The sequence below is a fragment of the Carassius gibelio genome, chromosome B14 (genome assembly GCF_023724105.1).
Source record: "Carassius gibelio isolate Cgi1373 ecotype wild population from Czech Republic chromosome B14, carGib1.2-hapl.c, whole genome shotgun sequence".
NCBI classification, from domain to species: domain Eukaryota; kingdom Metazoa; phylum Chordata; class Actinopteri; order Cypriniformes; family Cyprinidae; genus Carassius; species Carassius gibelio.
The window spans coordinates 7,646,989-7,667,619 of NC_068409.1; the positions used below are offsets into that span (position 1 = coordinate 7,646,989).

Consider the following 20,631-nt stretch of genomic DNA (forward strand, 5'->3'; position numbering starts at 1 on the left):
GGTACCTCACAGATGTCCTTCAGGTGCTTGATGTAGTGGCGCTCAGTGCTCATGATCTCGTTGATCACGTTGGCCCTCATCTGGTCCCGGTTCTGCAGCGCTTGTCCGATGCACAGACAGCCGTTGCTGGAGTCGCTGTGTCCGTTCTGTACCTCGCCGCCTCCCTCCGCTGACTCTGTGGCTGCACTTTCCTGGTTAACCCACAGCTAACGGCAAACAAACAAACATATACAGCACTGTTACCTCTCCAAGCTGTGAGATTGGCACAGGAGAACAGGTTTGAGCCCTGAGCCTCACTGGGGTGAAGATTTCTGCTAACTGACAAATTGTGTTTTTACTGAGAAGTCCGTGCATTTAAAGATCCCATACTAATTCACTTCTGGACTCATTCCACCATCAGTTGATCTTTAACCATTTGTGACAGGACACGGGGGTAAATACAGTATATTTTGAAGTACTGCCCCAGACAGCAAGCAGTTTCGGCCCAGGTCTGGCCCACATCTGGCCCACATGGATTTCATGCGGGCCAGATGTGGGCCGGATCTGGGCCAACACTATGTTGCTGTCAGGGGCACATCACATGCTCTCTGTAGGGTGAGTTTATCATTGTTTTAAATGTATGGTGTAGGAAAACAATTCCTTTGATTGATTTCTGATGTGTGTTTGGGTCCGGAGGGGTCTAGTCTTGGCCTGGGTTTGGAGGGTCTGGTCTTTACTCATCGGGTCAAGTGAGGGAAGAAACGTTCACTGTCAGGAATCCTCCATTCATGAGTCACCATTACATTTCAACTCTTTCCAGTCAGGAATAACCATGTTCCTAGATCAAGAGACAACTTAACACTGACCAGCAGCTTTCAAATGCCAAAGCTATCTTCTACAGAGATGCAAACATAAGATGAGATGCTGCCCGGAGAAAATGTGAAGATGGTTCTGAATGCAAAGCAGATATGACTACTAACATCTCTTTCAACATTTGGAGGATATTACAAAACGCATCCATGCACCGCATGTAATGAAGAAACCTACTGGATGTGCATCTATCTGAGAAGCTATGAAGAGCACTAGGAGCGTGATCTGGTTTGGATGCGTTAAATGCTTTGTGAGACGGCTGTGTTCAGAATCAGCAGCACTTGAACAGATTTGAGGAGCTGGGAACGCACCTTTGCTGTTGTGTTATGGAACCTTGGAGTTGCTATAGGGTTGATATAGAAAACTGGTTTTGTGTAAGGTTGAGGAGGGTGGGGATCGACCTTTGGAAAGAATGACAGAAATACACTTGGTTTTAATTTTGCTCTTGCTGTGGAGGAATAGAAATGGAACAGTGATAGAGGCTTGGCAACACTGATTCAACACGGACTGTGGACGCATCTAACCCATGTCCATCTCTGCACCTCAGACCTTCAGCCACATCACAATTCAACACTGGTCTCAAATTGAGTTCCTGGAGGACATCAGCTCTGCACAGTTTAGCTCCAGCCCTGATCAAACACACCTGATCCAGCTGATCGAGCTCTTCAGGATCACTAGAGAGCTGAACTCCTCATGGCTGTGGTCCTCCAGGAGCTGAGTTTGAGAGCACTGCTCGAGGAGCTGATCAGATGAGACAGGCGATCAAAGACGTACCCTCACGAAGCTGGCGGGGAACCAGCCCTCCTCCTCATCCATCTGACCCCACCACCAGTCTTTATTGGAGGTGTCCAGGACCTTGATGACGTCTCCAGCCTTGAAGGCCAGCTCCCTCTCGGCCATGGTGACGTGATCCCATACTGCCTCCGCGCTGACCACCGAACCTCCGCTGATCAGCTGCAGAACAACACAGTGAGTCTGATGGAGGAACGGCAGGCACTCACACATCTGCTACTGCTCAGGAAACATTTGGGACCCATGCTGGCACAATGAAACAGAATGAGCACATTTTCTAAATTGAGATCTCTTATTGTTGTTGTTCTTATTGTTATATGACTGGCTGGAATCGGGTAAAATGGACTGAGCTACAGCAGATGAGAGTTGATTTCGAGAAGAATCAGTTAAATCCAAATCACGGAGCAATATGGATGTAATGATAAACCACGAGCCGGTTGGAAATCGATTCAAATGTGTGATGATTCAAGTCGGTTGAAATGCCAAACAAATCTCCATGAAATTGACTAAACCCTTGGTGACTGATGCTCCCTCGGACACACAAACAGAGCTGCTCACTGACTTACATAATGTACACCATTCAAGTTGCAATTAAAAATGCCATGGAAAGAAATATAAAAGATTTTAAAATAAATATAGTGGGTATAGAGGGATTAATGTGGTAGTGACCCAAACAGATCACAATGCAATGTTACGGTCGTCACGATGCAGGATCAGAGTATCTCTAAGGGGAATTGACATGTTTTTTTCTAGCCTCTGAAGAAGGCAAATGAAAGCAGTGATCGTAAGTGCTTCATTAACAGTAGGAAGGAAACACTGTGTCACTGGCGTTCAGATGCTGTCTCTCGCATTCACATGTGTATGAATGAAATCTAGTGCGACTCACTTACTATTTTCACCGCCTCATCAAACCATTTCCAAGGTTTTTCTTTCTCTTTAATAGTGTAGGGCTTCTTTTTTTTTCATAAGATGGAACCACAAGTTGTCTGTGGCATAAAAAATAAATAAAAAAAAAAATAAAAATAAAAAATAAAAAATTAAAAAAAAGCTGTCGTGTGAACTAGACCTCCAACTAAGATCTCTTTAACACAGTTTGATGCACTCGTATGACATAAGGTCGCCATGATTTTTCCCAGTCATGTTCCTGGATCTAAATTATTGTCCAAAACATAGACCTAACCCTACCCGTAATGTATAGCTAAAATCAGAGGGAAATGATAGCAAAATAACAAAGGTGTAGAAGCACCTAACTCTGGTTTTTAGGCTAAAACTGACATTTCCTGTAAACTTATCCCTCGATTCTGATTGGTTGCTTGGAATGTTGTTGCAGGATCAACATGTTGTACTTGGTGAAATCATGATTCAGTAAGATCAGAAACACACCCTCCATTTCCACGATTCCTTTACTTCATATTTTGAGAAGCCTACATAACACCATAATTGTCTGGATGAATAGTGCCAAAAAAAAACATCCTCTCAAGCACCTTCAGACCGTTCTGTGAATCTCAATCGTCATTATATTAAGACACCTTGAAGTCCTCTCTCATTAGAGTCCTGTGAACGTGATGTAATTATCATTACATAATCGACTGCCGTTCCCCTCATATTTCTGGATACAGCGTGTCTAGAGATGAATGCATTCGACTTTGGCACCAAGTGCATATGAAAACACAAAAATGTCAGATTCATGGGATTTTCTTATCTTTTCAGAAGAATTGATACTCAAGCTGACTACAGTGGACTTCTAAAGGGACACACTGCTTTTACATCAAACTAGAATGAAAACGAGGAACTTATAACATCTGTAGAGGCAACATGAAATGGGTATAAATTTGCTCTGAGACTCACATTAGCCCAAAAACCATCATCCTCACTGAAGAGCAGAAGAGATATTACGCAACAGACTTGAGTCCTGAGAGCGAGGGCCAATCAAAGACACACAAGACAACATCTGAAACACATGACATGTTCCTTCTGAAGCATGAGGCTGAGAGTCAAACATCCAGACTGCAAATACACCCAAGCACATGTGATGTGATGTTTTCACAGGAATGTGGGAATTGACAAATCCCAACCAGTAACACCACGTGTGCCGGCATGTGATCAAACACACAACATTAACAGCTGCTCTGAATTTACCTTTCTCTAAAAACAGAATGACATCCGAGCATAGATACAACCCTTCGATTCTAATCTTACTCAGATCTAAATAAGCATTGCATATCAGATGCAAAACAGCATTTTTGAATCATTTTACATTCATAAATTGTTCATAACAGACTTGCAATTATTGTGATTCTAGCACAATTCTAGTCATGCCATTTTATATTTTTTTATGATTTCAGAGCATTGGCCATTAATGTTAATTCACCAGCATTTTTAAACAGACATTAATAAATCATGCGCACAATGCACACAAACAAAACATGAGATGCATTCAAAATGCCACGGAATAATTCTACAAATCATCTTATATAATGCATCTGGACGGAAAGATGACACACGCACACACACACATGTATGTGTAGGGCATATTTTACCATCTCGGCCACAGTAACGAGCAGAATCGCAGATACGAGCAGCTTCAGATGTTTCCAGTCACAGATGTCATGCTGAGGAGCTTCAGCTGGAGTCCATGCAGAAGATCAGGATCACGTTGACCAGCAGCAGAATGGCGATCACAGTGAACACAGCCACCGTTTGCACGTCCAAGGTCATGCTGCAGAGCCGCTGTCAGACCTGCGATCGCACACTTATCAATGCATCCCGCCGCACAGAGATAAGTATAAAACACGAGACTCCGGCTGCGTCTCAGAGCCCAGCGCGCGCTGCGTGCGTGCGCGCACCTGTGATGCCCGGGAGGCTGTGTTGCTAGGCAGCTCGCTGGGGTTTGAGATACAGCTCCGAGACTTGTAAGAAGAGACACGCATGAAAATGCCTCCTGCTCACCATCATCTTCAGAAGAGCAGCGAGAAGGATCGCTTATTCTACAGCGCAATGACGCGCAGCTGCGCTCCGCCAACCGGAGCCGGTCTGCGTCACCATGGAAACACTGCCGTTAACTTTTACAAACATCCCCTCTCTGTTATATAAGATCCGACACACCGTTAGTCAATGTGCATCCACTGTGTCATCGTTACAGTAATGCCCTGTCATCCATATTTCAGTCAAACCGGTTTATAACGAGAAAGCCAAGCCGTCCCAAACCATAAGGTGCTCGACAGATTCACAAGAAGAAATTAGACATGAACTCAACATCCAGGCCAAATTTCTATTTGCCTACTCCTGTACTTAGTATCTCATAATCAAGATAAATATTGCTATTATACATTTCTTAACTTAGAATAATGTTCTTTTAATTATGGCCACCAGAATGAAGGCACGATCACATTTACCATTTGTCTGGTGAATTGTTACAGGTGAGATTCAGTTCATTCAATAGAAATCACTCGGGAATCGTACACCTGTTTTGTTTTTGTTTTTTTTTGTTTTTTTGTAGGACCACCTGTAAGTTCCCATCATCCCACCCTGCTGAAGAAACTATAGAAACTGTTACAGGAATTCTAATGGTTTCCATTACAAATGCCGTTACAAAACCATTAACCGTAAAAAACATTAAAACATTATTTCCTGTAGTGTTTTTTGGGACTTATTTCATTTGGTGGTTTCAACAAAAGCCATGAATGGAAAGTGACACACTGCCAGTTACAGTTCCCATTTAAACCAATAAAAGTCCCATTATAACCAGTAAAACCATTACAAATGTTAGGATGCTGTCTATAGTTTTTGCAGCAGGGTGGTTTTCTCAATTTTTTTTTCATCTGGTTTTGTGATTATTATTGCAGAAAATCAGCTCTGTCCTCAACACGGATGATTCTTACACGTTTTGTTCATCATGATAACCTTCACATATGAACAGAATTTTTATGAATTTTGAAGCTTGAATACAATCAACCTTTGGTCTGATTTTATATATATATTTGTTTCAGTTTGAGGGCAACTCTGGTTACATGGGTGATATAACTTTTTTTCATGACAATATCTTAAGCTTGTCTTCACCACAGATCTTATCTCAGGCATTTAACCCAAAACCCATGCACTGACTTTGCGGCGATAGAGCCGGAAGCACTAAAATGCAAACTCATTTACATTCAGTTTGTGATGTGATCATGCTGATGAATTTAAATCTGCTTGTACTCACTGCAGGACAGCTCCTGTGTGACGTTTGTTCACATCAGGCTCTGGCCAAATCAACTCTAATGTCATTTGCATAGTATAAGGCTTAAATTTAAGACAGAAAAAAATAATAATTTGCCATCGGTTAAATAACCTTATGCTTTGACATCATAATAAAAACTAAATCTGAAAAGTATCCCTCTCATGGCACACAACCGAGTATAACCCAGTAACAGTCAAGATAGAAATAGTAGTGCAAAAATAAAACTACTCACACATCTTGCAGTCCGTCTTTACACAAACCTATAAATGTCGACTAACTGGTTGTGTTTTTTCACAGAGTATAGCAGAAGGCAAACAGTTATTTGCGTCTTGAGATTATCTGAAGTGTTATGTATTGGAAAAGCTTTTCTCTTGTGATGCAGAGCAGACGTTGCATAACTGACACTGACTCCCATTCGCCTCAAATGCACCCGTCCTGACATTTACACAACAAAGGTCACATCTGAAATTCAAACAGACACAAATGGTTTCATGAATACAAAGCCACAGTTTGTCCGAATTATGATTTAAGGAGCTACACACATTATTCTACACAGACACAGTGTCTCTATGATACTGCCAACCTAAAGAAATATGTGAAGTCAAACTGAATATCTCAGCATTAATCATTTTGTTTCGGGGAGGGGAGTGATGTGTCTCCTACTTTATCATTTACATGTAATGCAAGCTTGGGAGCACAGTTTTACCACAATCAATCACTGTTTAGGATAAACCTGAAATGCATATGTAGTGCTGTACAGTATTTTTACAGTTTAACTGCACTCAAGGAATCATCTTCTTCTTCTGTACTCTCTGTGGTGGTTGCCATATGACAAAATATGCCTTAAAGGGGTCATGAACTGCACTGTTGTGTTATTTTATACTGTTCCTTGAGCTACACATACAGTATAATGCTGGTGTTACATGTTCCTCTGGTCTTTTTGGGACTTCTGTATTACTTCCTGTCCCCTGTGCTATTTCATGGTCTTGTTGATTCGTCTTCATTGTCTTGTTCAAGTCTGTCAACGCTCCAGGTTTTTTCCCGGGAGTCTCCCGTATTCCACACCCACCTTCCGTTTTGTTATTTCTCCCGGGAAACTCCCGTAATTTGTAATTTGCCCAAACCTCGTTATTATTCCAAGTTTGTCCACGTAGTTGCCAGATCCTACTCTTGAACAGATGGCGCTGTACTAAACAGTATATAAAAAGTTTACAAATAAACACTCCTTGTTTTCATTGGTTCTTTGTTTCACATGTAACGTTCTGAGGTTTATTGTTCCAATGCTTTCAGGTGTTTCTTGTTAGTCATTAGTTCATGTGTATGCAGTGGGTAAAATGAGTATTGAACATGTCACCATTTTTCTCAAATATATTTCTAAAGATGCCGTTGGCATGAAATTTTCACCAAATAAACAAATAAATAAACAAATAAGTTCAGAAATGAATTTATGTGTAATAAAATGGAATGGCCCAGGCTTCGAGGCTTCGGCCTTATGTAATAAATTATTAATAATAAAGCTTTATCTTTGGTTTAATGCTCATTTCTCTGCCTGGTTCAATCCACCCAGCAATAATCTATGTTCTAAGTGTTACGAATTAACTCCTAGACTATTAATGTTCATAATATTTAATGGGGGCTCGTCCGGGATAATTTTTATGTCGTGCAACATTAATTATGACTTGTGTTGATGGGGGAGTGACCATACACATGGTTATGGGTATAGTGTGTCAGGGTATTGATGGTCTTGGTGGCTGATTGGTCGATGTGAGTATGGCAGACTTTGATTAAGAGGCGTTCGTTGATGCACCTACTTTGGCGTAACTCAATAAATGCTGAAAATATATATAGATATTTTCCTTCACTCAAAAACACGTTCATTTTCGCGGAGATGTTGCTAGATCGGATGAAAAGTTGACATCCCTACTATGCTTCACTGATTTTTTTGTACTTTTATTTTTTTATTTTCTCTGTATAAGTGGACGGCTTCATGGCATCTGTTTGTACATAGTTCTTTTGAACCTTGATTTGTGATTTATTTCTGAAAGTGAAATTAATCTGAATAAAATGTTGATCATAAAAAAAACAAGTTCATTTTCAACATTTAGTCTCCTGTTACCATTTACTTTTTAAATTTTTTGAGAATAGAGAACTCCACATCACAGCTATAGCATTAACAACAAACCCACCCAACCTAAAAACACATTTTCTTTTAAGGTAAGTTGTTGCAATCAATTAATTTTAGCTAAATTTAAATAAACAAATTTGGTTGAATGTTAATTGTCTAAATTAGTTTATTTAAATTTAACTAAAATAAACTGATTGCAGCCACTTAACTTTTTTTTTTTTTTTAACAAATTCACTTAATCATTTTTTTTTTTCAGTTCCACAGCAAAAGAACGATATCATACATTAGTGTAGATGATAATAGTTATAATTAACGCTCTTGGTGTGAACGGGTCTTAAGTCATGTAGGCATACATTTTGAGGAAATAACATCAGACTGAACAAAATGTTGACGAACATATGAAAACAATGACACTTCCTGTCTGAGAGCTTGTGCGTAACAGCAGCTGCTCACTTCTTCTCCAATCTCCTTTATACATACCTCAAATGTTTGTCTTAATATCCCTTACTAGACATCTGAACACTTTAGATGAATTACTCGAGGTCATATTGAGCATCAGCCCTATCCAGCATCCATACCAGAATGAAAATGTTTCAGTTTGGATGTAAGACACATATCCCTAGCGTGGCACTGATTGATGAGAAACAGCTTATTTAAACATAGCATGATTTATCTGTCATGTCCCGCACGGTTTAACATCTGATGAGTCTGATTCTCCTCCATAACAACCCATCATCAGCATCAGCATGAATATTACATTCCTCAACAACATAGTGTCAAAGCATATTTCCACATAAACAAAAAACATTATGAACTCCTGCCTTAAACGTCTGCTAGTGCTCAGTCTTGCAAACATAATCTGTGTTAATTGCACTGTAATTATAATTAATCATGAATGATGCATATATTCATTATTTTGAAAGCCAATGGTGATACATTATGCACCTGCCATTGCAATTAAATCACAATTAACCATTTGTCTATATCAAACATAATCACATATCATCTGCACAGTCGTCTTAATTGTAAGTCTGTGAGTTTCTGAAGGAGTACAAAATGAAGTAGAACAAACAACACATTAACTCACAATCTAAATGCTGTACATTAATGTGGTTAAGCAGCAATACATTTATGAGATTTTATAAATGTGGTAACAATTGATCAAATTAGTGTCTCATTTGTATAAAATGTTATTAGAGAAGCTATTATGATTTCTTCACACAATGCAGAGCTGAAAACCTTCATCAGAACCCCTCCACACCAAAGTTAATCTCTGATTCCCAGCATGCTTTGCATGACTCGATGACTCATTTCTTTAAATGTACCCATTACGTAATGCAAGCAAGGAAACAATTTTAATAGTGATGCCAAATTAACTGAGAGGATGAGCTTTGACTCTGTGGTTTACAGCGATCCTCTGCGAACATGATGAGCTTAAGCTGACAGCGTGTGTGCTAGCCGCTAAACCAGCGCTCGAGCCCTTCATCAGCCCTTCATTCAGAAGATAAGTGCTTCACTCATTTACACATCCACCGCTACATGCCTGAACCAGGCACTAATCCACGAGACTCCCATAGTGTGCAGGAGCAAATGGTACAAGAATACAAAGGTGCTCTTTTGATGTTGAATTTTATTTTATGAATAATAAACAGTTTCTAGATCAGTTTCTTGAAGTATCATAGTATCATCTCGTTGCCCATTCTTGTGTTCTCAGGGTTGTGTATACAGCTGATTTCATAGCAGAACAGTGTTAATTCACCACTGCCAAGACTAGTTCTTAAGAAAAATGAATAATAAAGAAGAAGAAGAAAGAGAAAGAAGTGCTGCTTGGTAGAGAAAACAGAGAACGAGGGCTGTGAAAACTTCAACACCATAATGCACTGGGCTCAATCTGTGAGCAGGGACCAAAGGTGAAAGATCTGTCGTTTCAACAAAAGCCCTGGAGCTGACAAAACTAAAACAAAAACAAGTAGTAATTACTGAAGGAGATTGGCCTCAAAATATCAGCTTTTTTTGAAGGCTTGTGTTACAATGTAAGTATACACTTAAGTACTGAGTAATATTAATTTACTACATGTACTTGTTATATGGTTAGGGTAATTTGTAATGTAATTATGCATAATCTATTGTTATAATAATAATAATAATAATAATAATAATAATAATAAGTACATCTAACATTTGTAACTCGTGATAAAATCGTGATATGGTATTTCTGTTATATCGCCTAACCCTGAGGCTTAACATGGGTCCAAACTGTCAATTTAGTTTTTATTATCATGGATTTTTAGTTGGTTTTGTTTTTATTTCCTGTTGTCTTTATTCAAGTTTCCCATGCTATTTAATTACTATGACAATTTATTTGATTATCGCACCTGTTTATTATCTGTGTATACCTAATTTCCTTGGATTCCTCAGTTCATTCTCAATTGTTTGTGTTTAAGTGCACACTGTTTCATTGGCTTTGATGCCCTGTGTTTATTCTTTGATTAAAAACCCTTTGTGTGGGAAACTTGGACCTGTCTTCATCTTTGGGCTTTTATTGTTGTCACAAACAGGGGTTTCAAGATAATTATGGAGTTTTTTTGTATTTATATTTCAAACTAAGAATGTTCAGTCACATAAAGCCATCGTGTCTCTTTAGAAGTTTGGGGGAAAAAAACATTAAAATGGATTACATTTACAATGTTTTGGTTGCATTTACTAAAAATATCTTCTTTTTTTTTTTTTTTTGAAGAGGAATTAAAGATCCTATGGGTTTGAAATGACACGAGGACAAGAGGTTAAACTAACCAGCTAACAGTCACAACTTAATTGTTAATGCACTACCATTTGTCCTATAATACTTCCTTAACATGACTCAGTGTCAGTCAGATGAAGTCTCAGGAGGACAGAGGCCGGATCACTCACCATGTTGATGTGCAGTGGTCCAGATCCTGGTCGAAACCGCTTCTGTCTGTTAGATCCAGTGCTGCTGTTCCTCATGCGGAGAACGACTGATTTAGCCATGGTTTTAGCTGCAGGACAGATTGCTAGTATTAGACAAAGTGCTCTATACAAAATGACATTATAATTCACACCACAACATGAAACTATAATCAGGACTATTTAGCTAACTTTAGACTTGAATATGCTATTGAACATTGATGGGCCAGAGTATGCGCTGTACTGTATCTCTGCGTGTTAAGCATTACTGGGCTGTGGTTTTGGCTTGTGCTGTACCTGGAGGAGTGAGCATGTGTGTGAGGGTCATGGGCTCCAGGGCCGACAGTGTGCTGGGCAGTGGCAGAGAGCGACACCGCTGGAGCAGAGCTTTGAGAGGAGGATCTGCAGGAGACTGGCCCCGGGGCCGCCACAGGGTCTGAAAATCACTGCAGCACGTCAGCTAACCATACAACAACACATTTCACAATGCACCGCATCCAGAGCGTCTCCTACAGCAGTGTACATCAGTAGAGGAGTGGGGTTAGTCAAGTGGAGAACAGCATCTGAAAAGAGTCAGCTAGGTTGGGCTATTGTTCACACAGGCAGCAAAACAAACTGTTTCTGTATTTATTTATTCATTTTTAGCTTTTTTTCCAGTCTAAACATGGAATACTGTTGTACAAGCCTGCTGGAGTTGTCTTGAAATTAAATTCAAATATTAGTTAATGTAATGAAGAAAACCAGGGCCCACAGGTACTGAATGCATGGAATCAGTGTGAGGACACCACTTCCAATATCAGTTAAAGGCCTAGTAAATGAACTGTTAAACATTTCACTGTTTTATTCTACAATTAAATATGCATTAGTCAATCTATATCCATTTTTCCACAGTTTTGTTAAAATTTAATGAAGTATTTGCGCTACATGTGTATTTAATGTGGCTCAATGGTAGAGCAATGCGTTATCAGTGCAAAAGGTTGTGGGTTCAATCCCCAGGGGACACACATACTGGTAAAACACATGTATAGCCTGAATGCACTGTAAGTCGTTTTGAATAAAAGTGTCTTCTAAATGTATTTGGTGGATGGGGTGAATAAAAAGCTAAATCCACTGTCCCAGTTGTAATTTTTACCGGCTTAAACAGACAATGGTAGGTGGAGTTAATATAAATACACACTCAATATTAAATATAACACCATTATAATTTAGCTTTTTCATTAAGTCAGTGTTTTTCAACCGTGTTCCTGAAGGCACATGCACCTCCCGTATCTGACTTATGTATTTCTGGGCTGCGTTCCACTTTTATTTATTTTTTTGCAACTTCCCTCCATCTTATTGACTTGGATGTATGTCATTGATTATGACTACCGCCGCTAACATACTAAACAAATGATCCACCATGGAGCTGGTTCATATTTATATTTTTTTGTTTATGTAGTTTGCCTATATGCTTGGGATGTTGGAGAAAATATATAAAATTACACAAACAGTGTGCTATGCTTATCCTCCTTCTGACTTCCTGCTTCGATCTCTTCCTGAGGTCATTGGAGTTTGGACTGAAGACTTCAGATAATTCCCTTTCTTGATGGACATAAACAACCTATAAATATCATACTTATACTGTATGATCACAAGCTGCAATCATTGGCTTAATAATGCATTGAAGGATAGTACATGATTTTGCTCGATTAACTCAATGCGTGCATCTTAAACTAACCATATGTGTATTTTAATATGTTGAGGTATGTATTTTGCCATATGGACATCACCTCTGATTAATAACAGGACATTTATTTTTTGTAACACTGAAGCAATTTCTATTATTCTGTTGCTCAGTTATGGAAATAATATGGGTTGTAGTTTGCTGATCAAAAAGCTTTGATGTTGAAACAACATGATCCAGCTTATATTACCTTAAATACATCCTCCGGGCAGTTCATCTGTTTGCTATCCATGCAAACATCTTGGTTTTCATCAATAGTTTTGCTAGATGAGTGATGTGAGATCACTGTGTTTTCAAAGCCAGTCTGTGTCTCTGTTGGTGGCTCTTGTTCTTCAGATCTGGGGTGGCTCTCGATGGTGGCTAGAGAGATGTGAGTTGAGCTGAGCTGGGACTGTGATTCATCCGAGTTATTACACAGGGAAGTGTTATCTCTCGGAGAGTCTGGGCATGTTCTCCAGGCCTTCAGCACCAAAGGAGGAGAGCAATCCACCTTGCCATTGACAGGCGAGACCGCATTGCTCGTGTCAGCAGATAACGTGGGTTTACCTTGACCTGAGGTTTCAGCTTTCTGCTCGCTGCTCCTGACTGTCAAAGGCACGAGTTCTCCGGTCTCCTGTGTCTCTCTCAGTCCGGGAGGTGACTGCTGACCTTCAGGCGGGGAGAACGAGCGGGATGAGTTTCTCCATTTCATTGCAGTCTCAGCCACGGAGTTGAAAAATCGGAGAAGTCCTCGAAAATGGCTGCTTTTGCCATCGACCCCCGTTTGCTCAGGTGCAGAGTTCAAATCCTTGACCAGTTCAAAGTTGACCGAGCCGTAGTCAGAATCAATGGTTTTGTCCAAGGCATTCATCGACTCAAAACTACTCTCTGCCAACGTCTGATTTCCCTTTCCTTTGAGGGAAATTCCTCTCAGGTAACTCAAAACGTCACCCCTCCTGGACCAGCGTCTTCTTTGAGGTATCTCGAGGCTTTGCTTCACACAGCAGTCTTCCTGTTCTGTCGAATTATTGCAGTTTGAGAATCTGGGGTGAGATTTCTTTGTATAAATGACTCTTTCTGACAACTTAAACCCATTTTGGTTGCTAACCGTGTCTTTGTTCTCTTGCTGGATGTTGTCCGGGGCTCCAGCGGGGTCGAGGTCCTCAAACGAACAGTAGAAGTCTGCAGTGTGTCCTGCGAATGAATGTCTCTTGGCTTTATTCCTAAACACATGCTTGAAGTCTGAAGAAGGAGAGTCCTTGCACATGTACGCATCATCAGACTCGTCTTTAAGGTCAGTGCTGGATTTGGCATCAGAAATCTTACCGGCTTTCCCTCTAAATACAGAAGGGGACTTTAGTTTCTTGAAGACCCTGACTTTGTTAGTGATGGACAGCTTGAGGAAGGACGCTTCCCCGGGGAGGATGACGGAGTGAGGTCTTCTGTCCGGACCCGAGGGGGTCTTGCGGCGCTGCAGGATCCTCCAGAAGGCTGCCGTCCTGGAGCGCAGGACCGCTTCCTGTTTTTCTCTTCTGAGCGTCTGACCGGGAATAATGCAGTCTGAGGAATTGCACTCTGGGATCCATGAGATCTCAGCCTTGCTCTCTTCGTCAATGGAAACATTGAACACGCTATTGACGAACCCATTGGAGAGACCAGACTCTGACGCGGGGCTGGTTGCGCTATCCATCCTCTCGCATTTTAAGATAATATGTCAGGTGTCCAGCTCAGGAAGCATCATTTTTATCATCATTGGGGAAATCTGTGAAAAAACAAAACCAAACACTACTGGAGATTGATTTGTCTTATGCAAATTATCTAGTTTTAACATTTTTACATTCAGATGGCATTCAATCATGTCTCCTAATAGACTTGCATGCCCATTAAAGTCACATTAAAGACAAACAAGAATACTTTTACACTTGTTCCAAAACCAGGTCCACAATGAATTAAATGTAGCAGTCTATCGACCATAAATCACCTTTACTTTCTCCTGCATCATATGTGTCCCGGAGCACAAAACCAGTCTCGAGTCTCTGGGGTATATTTTTAGCAATAGCCAAAAAAACATTCTATGGGTCAAAATTATAAATTTTTCTTTTATGCCAAAAATCATTTGGATATTAAGTAAAGATCATGTTCCATGAAGGTATTTTGTAATTTTCTTACCATAAATATATAAAAACGTAATTTTTGATTAGTTATATGCATTGCTAAGAACTTCATTTGAACAACTTTAAAGATGATTTTCTCAATATTTAGATTGTTTTGCTCCCTCAGATTCCAGATTTTCAAGTTGTTGTAACTCGGCCAAATATTGTCCTCCGAACAAACCAGACACCAATGGAGAGATGATTTATTCAGCTTCAGATGATGTATAAATTTCAATTTTGAAAAAATTTTCACTGAAGACTTGTTTTGATTAATACCTGCTAACACAGTCTTTAGTTTAGGTTCAAATTAAGATGTAGCTAAATTAAACACAACCATTAATAAAAATAAATTTAATTAAATTGAATTAAAACAAACAAACACATAAAACATTAATAAATAAATAAATGCTGTTCGTCAAAGTTTCTGTTCACCAAAGAAAACTGAAAAAAATTACACACTTTATCATTAAGCAGCACTGAAATATTTTCAGCAGTTAAAATTAATAACAATAATTCATCAATAAAGCAATCATGGGAAAGAATTATGGGGAAAAAGCTTAAGAAATCTCAATACTATTTCAAAATATTTAAGTTCTTGACTGTATTATTGATACAATCTTTAGTCTTCTTTCGAAAACATAAAACAATATACTTATTACTGACTCCCAACCATATATGAATACACAAGTAATTACAGCCAACATAAAAAAGTGTGATTTCAAACCATATCCTTTTAGAATTTTCACTAACACTTTATTTTAAGTACCAATTCTTGTTATTATCTAATAGTTGCTTATTAGCATGCATAACATACTGGCTGTTTAATAGTGCTTATAAAGCACATATTCTGCATGAGCATATTCTACATCCCTAATCCTGCCCAGAACATAAACTTAACAACTCCCTTACTAACTATAAGCAGAGAGTTAGGAGTTCATTGAGTCAAACATTGTAGTTAATAGTTAGTTAAGAGTGAGAATTGATCCCTAAACTAAAGTGTGACCAAACGTTCAAACTTCTAGATAATCTGAATGCACTTAATCAAAAACAAGACACAATGTTATGAACCCACTCATCAGAAAAATCCTGTTCTTTGATAAGAAAATGTATTTCGGGGGTGGGGGGGGACTTACCAAAGTATAATGTTTGTCTCATAGAAGAACAGAAGTCATTCTGTGCAGTGGTTTTCCAATATAATGATTAATCCATAGCATTCTCCAGGAGCGCTGGAGGGTTTTCTCAGCCTGAAGCCCAACAGAGACCGAGCAGACGGCACACACACACACACACACACACACACACCCAGTTCCTCTCGTTAACATCCAGTTATGTCTGCCACTGCAGCTGGGTCAGTCCTGCTTACACTCGGACTCAGATGTGAATGTGAAACCGAATTCAATGTCGAGTGTGTTTGTCAGCGAGGCATTGAGCCTCATAATGTCCATAGTGAATGAACACAATGCACAAACATTTTGAGGGCCTATTTTAAATGCTTCCCTTTCGTCCTGTTTTGGTACTACTGTAATCACATGGCATTTTCCTGCTGGACACAGGAAAGAGAGGATCTTACACAAGTGACTGAAAAATGCTTTAAGCTTGACAAAGACAGGAAGCCTGGCTGACAGCGTGTAAATATCTGCGCCGTACACTCTTTCCCTTCTGTCTGTGCTGCGCCATTGTGAGGGAAAGACAATTGGGTTTTTATTCCCCTCGTGAGTCAGTACACTCCAGTTTGTTAACATGATAACCGCTGAAGCATGTCGCTGGCACCCTGTATACATATCCAACATATACATATCACACATTCAAAGGCTTTTATCTGGTATCAACTTTTCTTCACCATAGTTTCTACTTAAAGAAGATAAAAGGCTGTGAAGCGCGGCTCACGTTCAGCACACTTCCTCTGCAGCTTTCCTGCTATCCATTTCTGTCACAATGCACATCCTGGATAAGAAAACCCTCCCTCACTTTTTGTTTTTCAAAACCAAAGGCAAGACTAAACTATGGTGTGAATGAGCTGTGAAAAAAAAACACTGATAAGGGGTGACGGCTGGAGAGTTACCCGACTTTGACTCAAAATGAAAGCAGGTTTTCTCAGCTAACGCGCTGACGTATGTTCTGTATGATCTCTATTTCTGACTGGTGTTCAGAAAGCACCTCGTGTGATGTCATCACTATTTATCTGGCAGAACAATTGGCGTCTTCCTTAGTTTCCTGTGACACAGATCAACAGTGTGATAGTGCAGGCTCGACAGCAGCTAGAGCTCCAACTGTTCCAGCAGTGACTGTCCTATGACCAATGTTAAAAGTGCTATAAATAGAAGAGTTAAACACTCACATTATATAGTGATAGATCTTAATCTTTCTTTTTGGCAAAAGGCATTGATTATGTCTTGCTCTACAAGTTATTATATCTGTCATCTTTTTCTCTGAAGTGCGTGTTTGGAGATCATTTATAGACAGAATGTCTTGAAACTTCATCTGAATGCCGTTGCTCTGATCGGTCTATTTATGTCACGCGGCATTGTGTGCCAAAAATGAGGTTCTAATGTCAGTAACCCAAAGACTATTAATAGCTGTTTTACAGCAGGATATGATTAGTGTTGTTTATTTCTGCGATGGGATCTTGTGTTGCTCTGTGATGCCAGTCCACTCGCTCATTTTCTACCACTTTCACTTCAAGAATCAAGTGAAGCATCATTAAAATAACTATTTAAGACAAAGTTATGTCTTATAAATAGTCTTAAAATACCCGAAAGGGGAGGGGCTTAAACCGGAAGTTCGTTAAATTTACAATTACAGTTACATTTAATCATTTAGCAGACGTTTTTTGATCAAAAGCGACCTACAATTGAGAACAATAGAAGCAGTCAGGTCAACAAGAGAACAACAACAGTATACAAGTGCCACAACAAGTCTCAGTTAGTCTAGAGTTTTCCACAAGTTCATCAAACAACCGCAGTAAGAATATTTCATCAAGCACAGTGAGTAATGGCTTCTCCTGCTATTGTTATTTGCACCTCTTGTGACATGTACAGTTTATCTATCTCTGTCGCTGATGAGGGATTCACATGTGATAAATGCAGGGAACTAGTTAGGCTGACAGAGAAGATTTCAGAATTAGAGACACGCATCCAAACTTTAATTGAGGACAGTAAGAATGTTAGGGCTCTAGATATGGCTTTGGATGCGTCTAGCTCAGGGATTCCTGTACATTGTCCGGTTCCAGCAGAGCCCCTGCAGCAGGGCAACTGGGTGACGGTGAGGCAGCGTAGTCGTGGGTCAAAACACCGCTCTTCTGTTCCGATCAAAACATTAAACAGGTTCTCCCCACTCAGTGATGCACCCACTGAGAAACCTGATGAAAGTGCTCTAGTTATTGGTGATTCTATTGTACGGAACGTGAATATAGAGAAACCAGCCACCATAGCCAAATGTTTACCGGGAGCCAGAGCGCCTGACATCTTGGCAAATTTAAAAGTGCTGGCTAATGCTAAGCGTAAATACAGTAAGATTGTTATTCATGCCGGCGCTAATGATGTTCGACTTCGCCAGTCGGAGATCACTAAAAATAACTTTAAAGAGGTGTGTGAACTTGCAAGCACGATGTCAGACACTGTAATATGCTCTGGTCCCCTGCCTGCTTACCGTGGTGATGAGATGCATAGCAGATTGTCATCACTCAATGGCTGGATGTCTAAGTGGTGCCCACAGAATAACATAGGTTTCATAGACAATTGGACGAGTTTTTGGGGCAGACCTGACCTGTTTAAAAGAGATGGTCTTCATCCCTCCTGGGGTGGTGCTGCTCTTCTGTCTAGAAATATGGCACATAGTCTTAGTGTTTATACTTGACTAACTGGGGCCCAGGTCAGGAAGCAGACAGACTGGCTAAACCGACCGTCTGCTAGCTGCCTCACGTCACAGAGGTCAGTTAATTATCAGCACATAGAGACTCTTTCACCTAGATATCACACTATAGAGACTGTGTCTGTTCCCCGAACTAGAAAATACAAAAAACGTCCAAACCAAGTTAAGGTTAACAATTTAATTGAGGTTCAACAAATAAAACACAAATGCAATATGGATAAACAAATGATAAAGATTGGCTTATTGAATATCAGATCCATTTCTACGAAAACACTATTTGTAAATAATATGATAACTGATCATAATATAGATGTGCTCTGTTTGACAGAAACTTGGCTAAAACCTGATGATTACATTATTTTAAAAGTCCACCCCCCAAGATTATTGTTATAAACACGAGCCGCGTCTAAAAGGCAAAGGGGGAGGAGTTGCTTCAATTTATAACAACGTTTTCAGGATTTCTCAGAGGGCAGGCTTCAAGTATAACTCGTTTGAAGTAATGGTGCTTCATATAACATTATCCAGAGAAACCAATGTTAATGATAAATCCCCTGTTATGTTTGTACTGGCTACTGTATACAGGCCACCAGGGCACCATACAGACTTTATTAAAGAGTTTGGTGATTTTACATCCGAGTTAGTTCTGGCTGCAGATAAAGTTTTAATAGTTGGTGATTTTAATATCCATGTCGATAATGAAAAAGATGCATTGGGATCAGCATTTATAGACATTCTGAACTCTATTGGTGTTAGACAACATGTTTCAGGACCTACTCATTGTCGTAATCATACTCTAGATTTAATACTGTCACATGGAATTGATGTTGATAGTGTTGAAATTATTCAGCCAAGTGATGATATCTCAGATCATTATTTAGTTCTGTGCAAACTTCATATAGCCAAAATTGTAAATTCTACTTCTTGTTACAAGTATCGAAGAACCATCACTTCTACCACAAAAGACTGCTTTTTAAGTTATCTTCCTGATGTATCCAAATTCCTTAGCATATCCAAAACCTCAGAACAACTTGATGATGTAACAGAAACTATGGACTCTCTCTTTTCTAGCACTTTAAATACAGTTGCTCCTTTACGCTTAAGGAAGGTTAAGGAAAACAGTTTGACACCATGGTATAATGAGCATACTCGCACCCTAAAGAGAGCAGCCCGAAAAATGGAGCGCAGCTGGAGGAAAACAAAACTAGAGGTATTTCGTATTGCTTGGCGGGAATGTAGCATATCCTATAGAAAAGCATTAAAAACTGCTAGATCTGATTACTTTTCTTCTCTTTTAGAAGAAAACAAACATAACTTCTAAAATCGATACTATTAGAGATAAAATTGCAACCATTCAGCCGTCAGCTACCGTATCATATCAGACAGTGCACTATAGACCCCCTGAGGAACAGTTCCACTCATTCTCTACTATAGGAGAGGAAGAATTGTATAAATTTGTTAAATCATCTAAACCAACAACATGTATGTTAGACCCTATACCATCTAAGCTCCTAAAAGAGGTGCTTCCAGAAGTCATAGATCCTCTTCTGACTATTATTAATTCCTCATTGTCATTAGGATATGTCCCCAAAACCTTCAAACTGGCTGTTATTAAGCCTCTCATAAAAAAGCCACAACTTGACCCCAGAGAACGTGTTAATTATAGACCAATCTCGAATCTCCCTTTTCTGTCCAAGATACTAGAAAAGGTGGTATCCTCACAATTATATTCCTTCTTAGAGAATAATGGTATATGTGAGGATTTCCAGTCAGGATTTAGACCGTATCATAGTACTGAGACTGCTCTCCTTAGAGTTACAAATGATCTGCTCTTATCATCTGATCGTGGGTGTATCTCTCTATTAGTTTTATTGGATCTTAGTGCTGCGTTTGACACAATTGACCACAACATTCTTTTGCATAGACTTGAACACTTTGTTGGCATCAGTGGAAGTGCATTAGCATGGTTTAAATCGTACTTATATGACCGCCATCAGTT

The 20,631-nt window shown here is 39.5% G+C and overlaps 1 protein-coding gene across 2 annotated transcripts in view; it reads right to left on the reverse strand.

Moving 5' to 3' along the window:
- Positions 1-16,261, reverse strand: part of LOC127971480 (spermatogenesis-associated protein 13) — a 25,557-nt gene extending 9,296 nt beyond the window's left edge. Inside the window, exons 1-7 of one of the 2 annotated variants that reach the window (XM_052574501.1) lie at positions 15,899-16,261; positions 12,824-14,374; positions 11,208-11,346; positions 10,896-11,002; positions 1,624-1,803; positions 1,161-1,250; positions 6-206 (exon numbers count right to left, since the gene is read on the reverse strand). In XM_052574501.1, the coding sequence (XP_052430461.1) occupies positions 6-206; positions 1,161-1,250; positions 1,624-1,803; positions 10,896-11,002; positions 11,208-11,346; positions 12,824-14,302 (2,196 nt within the window). In that variant the 5' untranslated portion in view covers positions 14,303-14,374; positions 15,899-16,261. The remainder of the gene's footprint in view (positions 1-5; positions 207-1,160; positions 1,251-1,623; positions 1,804-10,895; positions 11,003-11,207; positions 11,347-12,823; positions 14,375-15,898) is intronic. The other variant, XM_052574502.1, reaches the window with a different exon arrangement.
- Positions 16,262-20,631: the final 4,370 nt, after the last annotated feature.